Raw genomic sequence first — 15,424 nt, 5'->3', positions numbered from 1 at the left:
CACTGGTCCTTCGCAAGGGCTGAGAAATTCTACTGCTCAACCTCCTGCCTAAATTGCAATTATGGCTGTCTATGACTGATGGGTTTGGTATGAACAAATCAAGTTTCTCAAACCATTTTCATATAAATCTACCAATCTCAAACCGAATACCACACCTTCCACCCCTTTGCTCTATGTCAGACATAACCGACAAGACAGAGTGAACTTGGTAGTTACAAACAACTGATGGTTGACAAGTGTGCATGCATGAACAGTCACTCTTAGCTGTTCTGCTTCTTCTTTCTTTGAGACTTCAGATTGTACACATCTAGGGTCATTTGAACTGAGAATGAAGTGCTCTGGTATATGGCTGATGGGTTTGTGTGAAAAATGCTACATACTACAAAAACTTAATACATTATTAAGCTCACCTAATACCATTACATACTCCTGTTTCAATAGCCTAAGTCTCTTTCAGCTAGCAAACTCTCATCCATGGTTGAAATGAATCTACTCAATACTGTATCAAAATGAACTTCTCTGATTTATTATAAATATATCTTGTCATAAGAATTCCATTCCATTCCTTTACTAGTATTTTTTACGACTACTGTATATAAAGTATGCTATATCATGTATCGTAAAAAAAAAGTAGGATAACCAGATGGAATTCTGATACATACTGTAGTTCCTTAATATAGAGCAATAAAGAAAACAAGAATTACCATCAAACTGTATTCTTTTGTTTAAGTGCACTGTACTAGGGTATAGCCTACACAACAGTGGAAGTCATTAACCAAGTAAATTTAATACTGCTTCATTTCAGATAGTTTTCATCACTGATAACAGTATGATGTGCCCAAAATGTAACAGTGAGTTTGAAGTTAGTTTTAACAAAACCTTCAAGTGCTGGATAACAAAATATCCATGAATGAGATACATTAATTATAATTATAACAACACACCAGGCAACTAACTTACAAGTGTTAGTCATGCGGTAAATATGCAAGTGTTGAACACGCAGCAAATACTACTGGCCAACCAAAAATAGTGCATATTTCATATAATTCAATGAAAGCAATTATAATGAATCACCTGCACATGTGTACAATGCAGGGGGGAAATATCATACCAGAAAAAACACTCACCACACCTCTACAATTTCATACAATCCCAATGGTTTTGTGGTGAAGATATAACAAAGAATTCCACACTTGTATTGGATGATATGGTGGTAGGAAGATGTTTAATAGAAAAAAAAAAAAAAAATGGAAAGATGACCTAAAGAAGTTTTATGAAGTGGGTATTAAGGATCCACACAGTGAAGAGAATAGACAGACACGGCACAAAACATAGCCACTTAAGTGCACGTAGAAAGGGGTCACATTGAGGCTAGGGAATCAACTGAGTGAGTGAGTGCTACAACAGAAACATTACACAGGTCATCATTACGAGCAAACTCTTTTACAAATACGTACATATAATCTGAAAAATAATTATGCCTGAGTCATAACATTTCTAACCATATATCACACACACCAAAAACTACTGTAGCTTTGCTGTTTCACACATCTAACCATAAACAGCAGAGCAAAATAAACAAAAGGTTTTACCACAAACTAACTTTACAAACCTGTCCTGAAAATCCATCCATCTCGGGAGTCCAGGAATCATTCGCAAAGCAACCGGCAAAGTTACTTACCCATGGTGGCAGGTGAAGTCGTGCCAGTAGCATTGACATCTAATGAACAAGAACCTATGCTGTCGACAGAGGTCGTCTGTGTTGGCTGCGTCATCTGTGATAATGCAGCGGGGGGCAAGGGCACAGGAGGTTGCGGGTGGGGTGGCGGCCCGGCAGCTGCCGTCCACCCCGCTCTGCTCTGGCCTCGGTTCGGTAAGTTAAGCGTGTGAGGGCGCTGAGCAGCAGCAGTAGGCCTTGCACTGTCAAATGTAGGTTAGTAATCAGTCTCTGTACCAATTTCCCCTTGACTAATAGTTATCGAGTTATGCATCTGAGACTCAAACCAACACCATATTAAAAGGTATTACGTACTTGGGTGCATAAGGTTACTCTAATGGCTCACCGAGTTATGCAATGCTCACTTTTAAACATGGATTCCATCATAGAAGGAAGCTATAAAGCTACACAGGTTAAGCTTTGATGAATGGAAAGTGTTATGCACCCAAAGTACCTGGTCTGGATTCAGTTTATTACATAAATGGCAAAGTACTGATATAAGTTGTAGCTAAGTGGAACCTTCCCTTGTTATAATACACAGTACACAGATCATTAAATATAAACCATTCAAAATATGTAACTTATCTTGTAAGAGATCATCCCATAAAACTGCAATTAAATAAATTGTCCAGTATTATTTCCTCTTTCCATTTCTACTAAGCAAAGTGAAATCTAAATTGTCTAGTCTACTACATGCCTAATCGAAATGAACACACAGGCCTATTACTGCATAGTTAGAGAGTTCAATAAGCTAATGCAAAAACAAAATAATACGTACATTAGGATACATTAGGAAAGCATAATAATAAGTAGCCAGTACTGCAGCTTTTTATCAGGCATATGAATCTACGCTGAAAGCAAAACACTAATGGAGAAACAGCTTCAAGCTAAATATATGTAAAACTTCAAACGAAAATTTCATCAATATCATACCATCATCCTGATTCCAATACTGTACCAAAACAGATTTAATTACTGTTTTGTGTAGGAATGTCATCTAATATTAATTACCTTTGAGTTGCTGTTGAAATTAAGCACTATGAGTTATCCTTTCGTAACAATTATAGCACAGCAATCAACAAGAAACTCAATTAGTAGTTAAAAACTTTCAGCTCCAGTCAGGTGTAAGGTAAAATCATACAATCAACTTTTAAATGTTCCATAACATGTAAACCAAAACTTTTATCAATGATCATTGAAATTACATAGAGAATATATTTAACAATGATCACTGAAATTATTTACGGAATATTAATGAAGATTTTGGCTCAATGTATAAACAAAGAGGTATGTGAGCCATAACCAGGTGCAATATAATTTCAATATTACCACAATTATTACATAGAATATGACACATGTCATGGATTGCCTAGGCAACCTTCCAAAGAATAGAATGCACATAGCCTTCAAGAAAAACCAGAAAACACAGCAAAGCGAAGTAGATAAATGCAGAACGTATGACAAATGACTAGGAACACAAATCCCCAAGACAAGCTTTTGAGGCATATATAAAAAATGTATAGTTACTGAGAAACATTACTTTAAAAACGACATTATACAAGTGCAGGACACTTTAATGAACTGCATTTTTAAAATATTGTGTAGGGAGCACAAGACCTCTGTGGGCTGTGAGACATAAAGGAAACCATTAGAATTTGGATGTCGATCCTCCAGAAAATGAGCAACGCTCATTATTTCCAAGGGCACAAGAACTAAATGTGATAGCAGATGTTCTTTAATACAATATGTGATGAGGGCTCATCAAACAGTTTACAGTATGGTTGAAAGATTTTGCAGAGAAAGAAAATAAAGCCAGGAAATATCCAGGGATCCAAATTGGAGGAGAACAATATTCCAACAGTGGAAAATAAATACGTGAAGCACATGGCACCCATATCTGTGTATATGAGAAGCTTAACAAAGAATACCAATTTGGTTGATGGGATTGTGTGTTTTAAACTGCCCTAGAATGGGAAATACTAAAGTCAAAGGTAGCACCAAAAACCATCTGATGTTCAAGCATACCAATATGGTTACTATGTGCAATGAATCTAGGAATATAAACAGAGTACCTGTATTGGATCAGCTAATCAACAGGGTCATAATTTGGCAGGTGCTAAGTCTCATCCCTATTCAATATACCACCTCAAGATTCATTCAAAACCATTTGTGCATGGCAAGTAAATCGCAACAAGAGTTGCATCATCCCTCATTGGTTACAATACTGTCACTGGGCAAAGAATGCAATAACAACCACCCTTCAAGCACATCTGTACGTAATGGTCTACCTTTACAGTACTAACATTGACAGACCAAAATACCCACACCCACTGAACATGTATTAGGTCATGGATTTTTTGTCATATATTGCAGAAGCTTAATTATTACTAGGCCATACAGCATATAGTAGATCTAGATCTAAAAAATTCTCAAAAGACTTCTCTCTTTCCAGCATAATCATAAGATGATACAGCATTTATATCCCTGTATAGTACTCCATTATTGCAAGAGTATGCCACTTGTTGCAAAAGTATGCCACTTGTAACTCTATAGTCCTTCCATCTGTCCCTCTCACTCTCACATTTTTTACTAGCGACACAATATCATTATCATTCTTACTTGGGTATTGTGTTCTCACACTCCAATCTCTCTCTCTCACTCATGCATGACGTCAATACTGCAGTTTTAATCTTTGTTTGTAAACATAACAGATATTTAAACTTTACAGAAATCAGTGACAGGTCATACATAAATGGAAGGAATGGGTTTTTCTGTCAGTGATATATTTATTGGAAAACTAGTAAATCCAAGGAATTGGAATCACAACATATTTACCACATGCAGTTTGATTCACACTTAACTGCACTCATATCACACACTGGATAATATATTCATTCTTTCTACTGCTCCCCTACTTATATTAGCAAATAAAAAAAAACGTTACCAAAGATCTGTATGTAAGCTAATCCTTCCAATTCAACACTTGCTCTAATTTCGTGGTATACTTTTGTAAGTTAACAAACAGTTTGGATAACTGCCATAAACTAAAATCTCAATCAAACAAACAACATACAGTACTAAGAATTTTTTAATATGGCCACAACACTGACTTTTACACCTATAGTACACTGAAACTAACCAAACCTTAATCGCCATCAAAAACACTACCACTCATGCTGCAAAACTGCAAGAAGCCACCGTAACATTCAGCTGCATCTCATTTGAAAAGAGTTTACTAGGACTGAAAACTGTCTCCTGTTACTGATACTGAGGAGGTAACCAGACAACTTGCAAATATCAGAGTTCACAGCTCACCACATGAAACCTATACTCTGGTGGCATAGCTGTTGCTTGTGCACATTCACATCAATCTCTCTTCATCACAGTACAGTATTTAATCACATCCTCCATAGTTACAATAACGATGACTGCGCATTCATACCCGTGTGTTTTAGTGCCAAGCCTTCAAAAGCCATTAAGTCTTCAGTGGTATGAGTCGCTTAAGAAGAGACACCAAATCCTCTTTTGAAAATGTTCTTGGCTATTATTTAAAGGTTAAGGCCAACATTTTCTAACAGTTACAAAAAGCATACATTTATAAGGGCAACTGTGCAAAAAATACAGTTTATAAATTTCAACGGGTTTATAATAAAACTTGACCGAACTCATACATATTATCCTAAGCTAGTTAACAAAATAACAGGTATTACTTCCTGATCCAATAACTGTTAGGTAGCCTACTTCATCTAATAATAGCACAAGGGGCCATCACGCCAGCAGTCTTAGATATTGAATTCAATGACATTAATAATGTTATTTTCACTTCCTACAATGCCTAGGATACCCACCTTAGAGAAGGTTTAAACATTAAATAACGTAGCCTATTCGTGGACTTTCTTCACACCCAAGTACTGTACAGTCAGACACTAGCCTACTCAAAAAAAAAAAAAAAAAAAAAAAAAAATGCAATAGCCTAGTAGATTATACATCCAAATTTCAAAAAGTATCTTAAATATCTATTTTGATCAAGATATATTTTCTAACCTAACTTGCTCCACTGAGTTAGGCTAGACAAATTAATAAATTTAGGCCTAAGGTTGTTACACCAATGTTTTTAATTAGGCCTGTTTTAAGTACAGCACAGTGTATCTTAAACTAAATTTTAAAAACATTTTTCTATGGTAGCCTATCATAATCCGGCTTGGCCTGATACCTGACCCTACCTAATTTAGGCTGTGGGCTTTGCTAGGCTTAAATTTAATTAGCTGTGGCAGATTAATGAAACGTCACATGGCTTAAACGGGATAAGATTAAGTTTTTCCGCAGGCTGAATTAGGCCTACCATGTTCCAAGGAACACCAAACTGAGGAAAATGGTCAAAACTTAAAAGGAAAAACAGGTTGACAGTGGCCGAGGGTCGGCTGGGCCAACCGTCCCCCGCCGGGACACAAGAGGGGGTCACATAGGTGACAAATCACAGAAAACCTGCACTGAGCCCAAAAATCACCAACGATAAAAGGAAGTTCAAGACTACGAAAGGGGCCCATCGCCCCCACCCCCATCCACAACAGGAAGGGGTAAACATCACGCCAGACGTCAAGAGAAAACGTAAAGATTAAGACAATTAACGTAAAGAAAAAGGGAAGTTAAAGATCACGCAGCCGCTAACAAGTACGGCCATTGCAGGCTCCCCTGCAACAGGAGGATATTACCTAGCAACTTGTTGAACTCCCCTTTCCTTTACGGAAAGGATTTGAGGAGGAAGCGGCCGACTAGGTTACTACTATTTTCCTCGTTTCCTTTCATTTAACAGTAATAGAACCTGGCATATTATAGGAAGAAAATTTGGCCTGATTTGTGACGCCATACACGAAAGGAAATTGGTAAAGGGGTATTTGGGTAAGGTTGGGGGCCTCACACCTCCCGAAACTCAGTGAACGGAAAGGTGAAGATGTCATTTCCGGAGTTGAGGAGGTGGGAGGGTATGAGTAGGAGTAAGAGGTTGAGGATGAGGCAAAGGACGACAGGCACTGAGACTGTGGAAGAGAGAGAAGGTGGGAGGCTGGGAGAGTGAGCGAGTTTGAAAGAGACTTAAAAAAAAAAGGATTGAGTAGTAGGAGTAGAAGGAGGCTGAGGCAAACGAGAGGAGGCAGTGAGAGAGAGAGAGAGAGAGAGAGGGTGGGAGGCTGGGTGAGTGAGTGAGCGAGCTAGAGTGAGAGAAAGACTTAAAAAAAAGGATTGGACGCGATTCCCACATCACTGACACGACTCTTCCGTTATTTACCCGGCACACGGTCACACAGCATCAATGCCCTTCCCTTACCTGTCTCTCAGACGTGAGACAAGGGACACGACACGACATAAGGCGAAGAAAACCTCGAAGGAAACCGATTCACGTGCTCTCCCCCTCACAACCAAAACAACACCATTGACTTCCTTTCACTTGCACTGAAAGCGACTCTGCTGACATCTGCCGCCGCTCAACTGTACTATTGTGGTTCAGTCTGCCGGGCCGCCAAGATTAAAATTACCTTTTTTATTTCTTAATTCCTCTTAATCTCTTAATTATAAAGTGAACTTTCAATGTGTTGTTGGGGTGTTAGAAGGTGGACAAAGCCCTTCGATGTCATGTTCCTCCTTAAACTTTACGGGCAGTTTCATTTTAACCAGAAGGATTAGCACTGCCCATTAAAATGCTCTGAGGAGTCTGTCATATCAGATTTGGAGAGAGAGAGAGAGAGAGAGAGAGAGAGAGAGAGAGAGAGAGAGAGAGAGAGAGAGAGAGAGAAGATCCTATACCTATTTTACAGTAATCACAAAACTAACGAGAACAGCAAAGTTTCCCTTGAAACTGCCTGACGGTAAAATGAATTAGTGTTAAGCTCGTAACGGATTCAGGTAATGGTACTTAAATGTCACTGAAATCTTACAACAAAAACTATGCCAAATTCTTACTCTCTCTCTCTCTCTCTCTTTACGTACTGAAGATCTACTTAGGTCATAATCAATTCATCTGAAGACTGAAAAGTTATTACTACTATTCAATATATCACTGGTCTTTATCGCTATGACGTATCAGCACTCGTTTATCAACTGGTATCTCGAATACTGGGGAGAGTGACAGTGATTGCCATTGTGTAGATGACCTTTGTATGGTGGTCACTTAAGTATTTATAAATACAAGAATAGGAAAGTCTGTATTGTATGACATGAATACGATTGCAAAATGACAAGCAAAATACAATTATGTCTCATCTGCAACTTCCTGCGTTCTCATTTTTCCTTCTGATTCAGAGATTCTCAGATAATGTTCCACTTCCCTTGCAATTCTTAACTTTCTCACATTATTTTATATAAACAATGCTGTCAACATTGTTTTTATTACTTTTATTATTTTTATATAGCGTTACTAAGTGCCTACGAAGCAACATGTATAGAAATAATGAGCAGAAAATTAAGTGTCTAAGTGAATAAACTCGCTATAAATACATGAATACTTTCAAATGCATTAGTGGACTGAGCAGGAAGGTTATCTCTAAATAAGGGGTGACATGCTTTGAAATTTGAAAGCAATCGATTCTTTGGGGCAGGAAACCGGACGATTTCTCCAGAGTTATGTTGGATTTACCTGACTTTGTACAATGATATCTAAGAAGGCTGTGACCCAATTATGAATTAGTCTGATAAATGACCCAACTCTTACTTTAAGTTGCCCGTTCTTTGGTTATACTGTTCTACAGACGCTAAACTAGACCTTTATGAAACATTTTTCCAGTTTACTTCCGAAGGCATTTTCTAGGCCAATCCCAATCATGCAAGCTTCTTTTTAAATTCACATTTAAAGTTTTCTTGAAAAGCTTTTTCCTCTGAGTCACAGGTATTTTTAATATATTTGCTTTCATTTCTTCATGAATGTCTCCAAATTTCGCATGTTTAGCTCTTGTGGTAAATTATTTCAACCATTTGAGTGAATTCTTACAGTGGTGTGTGATCACCGAAGATGGGTCTAGCCCATTTACCACGGTTTCATTTCCGTTGGCTGCACTTGATTAACGCATCTCTTAGCCATATAATAAAATCCTAAAGCACTGAACTTCACATTTGACTGAAGGTCATGGTTACAAAACAATCGTGATTCCCTCCACCCTCAATACAACTGACGACAGTCGAGTTATTTCCAAAAATATCTGATTAAAAAGTTACAAATCTCCTTCTCTGCTGTTTTACCCTTACGTAAAACAGTCAGGCAAACGCAAACATTACGCAAGCAGACACACAAAAATTCATGAAAACATTCCCAACGTGTAATCAGCGTTCACGGGAAGCACTAACGAGCGAGGAACGAGAGAGAGCGCATTAAAAAAAAATTACCACACCAACCAATATGCGAGAACCATCTGGTTCCTGGTCCCTGTGGTTCACCAGGACGAGGGGGCGAGGGAGGATGAAGAAGAAGTTCAAGGGAAGTTCGTACGGAAGGTTGATGATATAGCTCAACGCTTGTATGTGACCGATAACTCGCTCCTTTGATGTGGCGTTTGCGAGTTGGTTAGTTTTATTTACATTCTTTTTGATCTTTTTATTCATTATACATTTATATTTTAGAAAGACGCAGGCTATAGGTGAAATAAAGCATGAAAGTACAACCACAACTGATTCCTGCTGGCAGCAGAAATCTATTTCATATCAACAAAGACAACTGTCACTACGCCATTCAGCTTCTAACCACTGAATGAGCTGTGAAAAAAAAAAACTAGTCTCATTAGCGTCTCATACGCCCACTGTATAACGTCGTAATGATATACAGAGAAAAATGTTTTATTTGTAAGAAGTTATGTCTTCATATATAGGCCTATCACCACCAATTAAAACATTCACATCAATAACAATGACGACAAATCGAAGTCGGCCTAATTCGTCCAGCCCTGACGATGAGGTCAGTTAACTGCATAACTATCCTGTAAGTCATCAACAGGTTATAATTTTCATAATTCACTAGTTACTACTTGCCAAAATTTAGTGGGGTAAGGGATCCTTCCGGCTGAGCTTGCATCATAAAAGGAGAAGAAATTACTGACAAAATCTTGGAATTTGTCCCAGAAATTCACGAAATTTGCTATGGCGAATAGTTTGTCAATTTTTTACCAAGCCAAGACAGGCCTGAAGGACAGAAGTGAAAAATGAAGGATGAAAAAAGGGTGTGGCATAAGCACGCCCCCTCCCAAGAAGCAGTGGAGCACTTTGCTAAGAGGGAAAGCAATGAAAGCTCGGGAAAACGGAAGGAAGGGTAGAATTTCACAGCCATAAAAGAGCAAATGCAAAAAGATTAAACCTCCGAATACCTAAGGCATATCAGTTAAAAAGTAAATTAACGAAAGACAGAAAATAAGTATTACGATAGATTTTCAAGATCCAAAAATGATGGAAACCATTTTTAAATTGCCAGCTTCCGCGGCACGACAGATAAGACACCCAAGATGGTTTTTAAGGATGGGGGAGGATCTGCATCCTCCAGTTTGTGGTTGGAGGACAGGATCTTCCCTCCGAGATGCCAGGACACGGAAACTGGTTATTGGATGGGAGGGGGTGGGGTGGGGTGGGATGGGGATGGTGAAGGTGAGTTGGGGTTAACATAGGAGTGGCTGAGAGTTCAGGTGGTTTTCAGTGTGCCAGGTAGGGGTCTGTGTGATGGGGAGAGGAGTGGTTCAGAGAAGCTGCTTCCAATGAGAAGAATGAACTCATTTGGTTGAGAGAGAGAGAGAGAGAGAGAGAGAGAGAGAGAGAGAGAGAGAGAGAGAGAGAGAGAGAGATTAGTAATATATATAACAATAATAATGTCTGTTAGTACGTTTACTAACGACTCTGTAAAACTTCTTTAAAAAGATGTTTGGTAACTATAAGTTTACAGATTAATATACTAATCAAATATTCCAGAATACCAATATCCATAGCAGGAGAGAGAGAGAGAGAGAGAGAGATATCAAGTCTGGTCATTTTTCTTGCAGAAGAAGAAACTGATTTGCTGATAAGGGAGAAGGTGCGTGGGAGTGTGTGATGAATGACCAGCCAAAGGTTAGGCCTAGTCACCGTCTTCTGTCTCCGTGGGCGTGAGAAGGGAGGGACTGGAGGCAGGTGTGGGCGGTTGAGGGTGTTGACCAGCATCGAAGAGATGTTTCTGGATTTCCTGCATCGGGTGAGGTGGGCGGAGGGCGGGGGTGGGGCGGTATTGTTTTCCAGGGGCGGAGGTCAGGAGGGGAGAGAGATCTTACTGGTCAAACGGCTTATATTACAGTTAGACTCGCTCTCCTGCATCCTGATTCTTCTTCTTCTTTCCTTTCTTCTTCTTCGGAATTTCACTTCTTTATCTTTCTCTTCATCTCTTGTATTTCAGCTTTCTTTTCTTCTATTCACTTATCTTCAGTTAACCTGCTTTCTTTATTGTTTTGCTCTTATTGTTTCCAGAAAGTCTTTCTGAGTATGAACTCGAACGTCTTCCGAGTTCATACTCAGCAAATGTAATACGGATGGGGGTGCTAGTCCTACATATTGCTTTACGGACTCGAGGGGTTCATATGCCAACATCTGGCCATTCTTGGTGGTCACAATAATCGTATATTTTTTCGGATGAGTTATCAGACGTGACATGTTTTGACGGCAAGTCCTGTAGGTCTAATATCGTAACCAAGGCCTGTTGGTTGGTGAAAATAAACAGGTGATAATGAACACTTTATCGTACGCATAGTTGAACCCTTAACCAAAAAGTTATGTTTTAGTTTTCCACAAACCACAATTCAGTTTTTCGTTGTCCGTAATAAGCCACCAAGAAAACGTAGGAGTGGTTGACTGAATTCATCCACTGATACAGGAAGAATGCGGCAGATTTGTGACATTGGGCAACAAGACCTGGAAAGGCTTTTTTTTTTTTTTTTTAAATGATGGAAAAAGTGCTGCTGACATTAAAGATACAAAAGCTAAGCAACACAATTAATAAATATAAGATAGTTTAGATTCACAGTGAATCCTGTTTGCTCTAAGACAAAGGTTATAATTACTGTCATAACTTGTTCTGGGATAAAATTCCAGTTTAACTAAATGAACAAATACTTTCTCAAGAACAAATTTGCAACTCCGATTATGTGTAATAATAATAATAATAATAATAATAATAATAATAATAATAATAATAATAATAATAATAATAATAATAATAATAATAATAATTGCCATCCGGTCTGGCAAAAACCAACGAACTGCATCAAAATACCTCAAGGAATTTTCTTCTTCTTCTTCTTCTTCTTCTTCTTCTTCTTCTTCTTCTTCTTCTTCTTCTTCTTATTCTTCTTCTTATTATTATTCTTATTATTATTATTATTATTATTATTATTATTATTATTAATTGGGAAAATAAACTTCCCGAAAACTGGGTAAATCCCTCTGTACTTTCTCTTCCTTCATAAAGATAACAAAAAAATGGTTCTGAAAAGGAAAGTAATTGTCAGAAGCACTTCGTCTATTCTAAGATATGTTCTTCTTCTTCTTCTTCTTCTTCATCATCTTCTTCTTCTTTTTCTTCTTCTTCTTCTTCTTCTTCTTCTTCTTCTTCTTCTTATTATTCTTATTATTATTATTATTATTATTATTATTATTATTATTATTAAAACCAAACATCTGTAGAAATAGAAAATAAAGAGTCCACGGCTCCGGAATATCTCAGTATAAGCAATCTGACAGATTAAGCCGAGGCTTACGGCCACTAAAGACACCTCAGGGCAGATCCGATATCAGAGCGGAGGGGAAATTGGTATTGGGGGAGGGTGGGGGGGAAAGACTGTCGGTGTGGGAGGGGGTGGGGGTTTACTTATGCAGATGTCGCACTGTAAAGTGAGTTAACTTTGGTAAAGGGCGTCGAACTTGGAGTCCAAATATTTATATCTAATTTACCTGGATATGTTGGATTTTTTTATTTTCTTATAATTTACAGCCATATCTAATAATTATGTAAAATAAAATATTGTTAGAAGTCATATGATTCTTCGACAGTAGTTACCCGAGGGAACGGGTGAATAACTCTCTCCTCTCTCTCTCTCTCTCTCTCTCTCTCTCTCTGTGTCTGTCTGTAGGGTGGTGTAGTATATTTTTTTAAATTTATGGCAGAGTTACCCAACCAGTGTAGAAATAAAGAGAAAAAATTCTCTCTCTCTCTCTCTCTCCTCCACAAACATTATTAGCATTCTTAAACTCTGATATCACACCATAAAAGATTAGCGATTAATAGCAGTAAACTAACTAACTCTCTCTCTCTCTCACACACACACATACCTAGCAGTATTTAACTGCCATTATACAATAATACAACAACAGAATATTTCAGAATTGCTGAACTAATTCTGTAACATACAATAATACTATTACAGGTATTGCACTAAAAGAAAATAGCCTAGCCCTGGGGAATTCTGTATTTCACCTTTAGGAGATTAATAATTAAATTCAGACTTACGGAAATCTGAACATGACGCCCTACAACGCCAAATATAAAAAAAAATTTAAAAACATGTATAGTATTAAAAAATATTTAAAAAATATATGTTCAAATAAATCCAGTAATCGATTTTAGCTAGAATGAAGACGTTTTGAAACATTCATCCCTGAACTATAGGTACAAAATACGTCAGGTAGCGCTAATTACTATGCGCCCACCTGGACGAACACCTGAGACGATTCAAATTTTTCAATGGCTGATGAATGAAAGGTATTTACAAGCACCAACTGCTCTCATTACAAGTTTATAAATAACTCGGCCACATTTTCATTACGCTAGTGCTCTTCTCTCTCTCTCTCTCTCTCTGATATGAACATTTAACAAAGGACAAATTGTTTCTACAAGGAAAAGCAATTAAATTTACGAGTTCACAAAGGGAATGGCGCCAATGAAACTGTTTGCCTATTGTTTATTTCTTGTTTATTTATTATTAGTTTACGCTTAGGCAAATGGAAGAAAATTCGCTGACAATTTAAAAAAAAATTTATAAATAAAATTATCTGAAGACAGATAAAAAAAGCAAACTTACTCGATTAACGCAATCATCTAAAAAAGAATTCGACTGTAAGTTTAGTTTATCCTCTCTCTCTCTCTCTCTCTCTCTCTCTCTCTCTCTCTTACTAAGTAGTGAGACAAGGAGTTGTCATCTTAAGTGGCTTCAAGTGGGTGCCTCTTGGCTACCAATAGATGTCGATTTGTAAGGACGTAATGAAAGCCACTCCATAGAGTACTTAGAGAAAGCATTGGTTTGTTTTACCTGAGAGAGAGAGAGAGAGAGAGAGAGAGAGAGAGAGAGAGAGAGAGAGAGAGAGAGAGAGAGAGAGAGATGTAGTTTCAGTCGTATAAATTCAGCAAGAAGGAAAACTTTGATAACATAAATATGCTATAAAAGTTTGGAAAGAGAGAGAGAGAGAGAGAGAGAGAGAGAGAGAGAGAGAGAGAGAGAGAGATGTATTTACAGTCGTAATAATTCAGCAAGAAGGAAAGCTGTGATAACATAATTATGCAATAAAATTTTGAATATATTATATATATATATATATATATATATATATATATATATATATATATATATATATATATATATATATATATAGAGAGAGAGAGAGAGAGAGAGAGAGAGAGAGAGAGAGAGAGAGAGAGAGAGAGAGAGAGATCCACTACTAACTGATCTCAGGAAAGGTTTGCCTTGACAAAAAAGTCTTGTCAAGAAACTGAACGTGATCTCAGGTAACAGTGGGTTCGAATCAAATAACAAATGAATCACTAACCGCACGATATTTGCAACTTTGTAGCAGTTTATCTTCGTGAAAGAGACGGTTGTTTTACTTCTCCTCTTCGTGTATCGGAGATGGAAAGCTCAGTTTGTGATTGAATATAGTAATTAAATATAGTTACTGGATATTGAGGTGAGATAAGGCTACCATAGGATTGTATATGAGCTCTAGCTTTGGACGTGATAAGAACGCAGATTTGATAATTTCCTTCTGAATCTTTTACATTCAATATCATGAGGGTCATTTATCTTTAAAAAAATTCTAACTTCATTTGAAATAATAGATAAATATGCAATATCAACCAGGAATATTATCAATACTATTATTATTCAGAAGATGAACCCTACTCGGAACAAGCCGACATGGGACACTGACTTGCAATTCAAGCGTCCAAATAATATGGTGTTCATTCGAAAGAAGTAACAGAAGGTAATAGAAAATACAGAAAAAGTGATCAGTAATTAGAAAATAAAAAAATAAATGAACAAATAAATATGTAAATAGGTAAAAATGGAAGTAAATCATTAAAATACAAGGAGAATTGTTTACTGATGAAAATTCCTGAAGATTTCACATCTAAAGTGACGCAATGAGGAAAACTTTAGTATCAACTTGACTAACAAGAAGTATCTTTCTTATATGAATGTGAAACTTTACGCCTTGCGATTTGTTGCTCAAATTATTAATAGAAATAGCAAAGGCCAAGCGCTGGGACCGGTAAGGTCATTCAGCACTGGAACGGAAACTGACCATAAGAAGGTCTGAAAGGTGTAACGGGAGGAAAACCTCGCAGTTGCGCGATGAAACAATCGTTAGGAGATGGTCGAAAGTCAGATCGAAGAAAGGGAATATGAACGGAGGTACAGTAAAAGGAATGAAAGAGGTTCCAGC

The 15,424-nt window shown here is 37.4% G+C and overlaps 1 protein-coding gene across 2 annotated transcripts in view; it reads right to left on the bottom strand.

Annotated features, from left to right (window-relative positions):
* The window catches only part of LOC136855472 (uncharacterized), a 123,698-nt gene that overhangs the window by 54,904 nt on the left and 53,370 nt on the right, over window positions 1-15,424 (bottom strand). For both annotated transcript variants that reach the window (XM_067132545.1, XM_067132546.1), the window contains exon 5: window positions 1,682-1,920. In XM_067132545.1, coding sequence (XP_066988646.1) covers window positions 1,682-1,920 — 239 coding nt within the window. The remainder of the gene's footprint in view (window positions 1-1,681; window positions 1,921-15,424) is intronic.

The sequence above is a fragment of the Macrobrachium rosenbergii genome, chromosome 31 (genome assembly GCF_040412425.1).
Source record: "Macrobrachium rosenbergii isolate ZJJX-2024 chromosome 31, ASM4041242v1, whole genome shotgun sequence".
In the NCBI taxonomy this organism is placed as follows: Eukaryota; Metazoa; Arthropoda; class Malacostraca; order Decapoda; family Palaemonidae; genus Macrobrachium; species Macrobrachium rosenbergii.
This window is presented reverse-complemented; position numbering and strand designations above follow the sequence as displayed.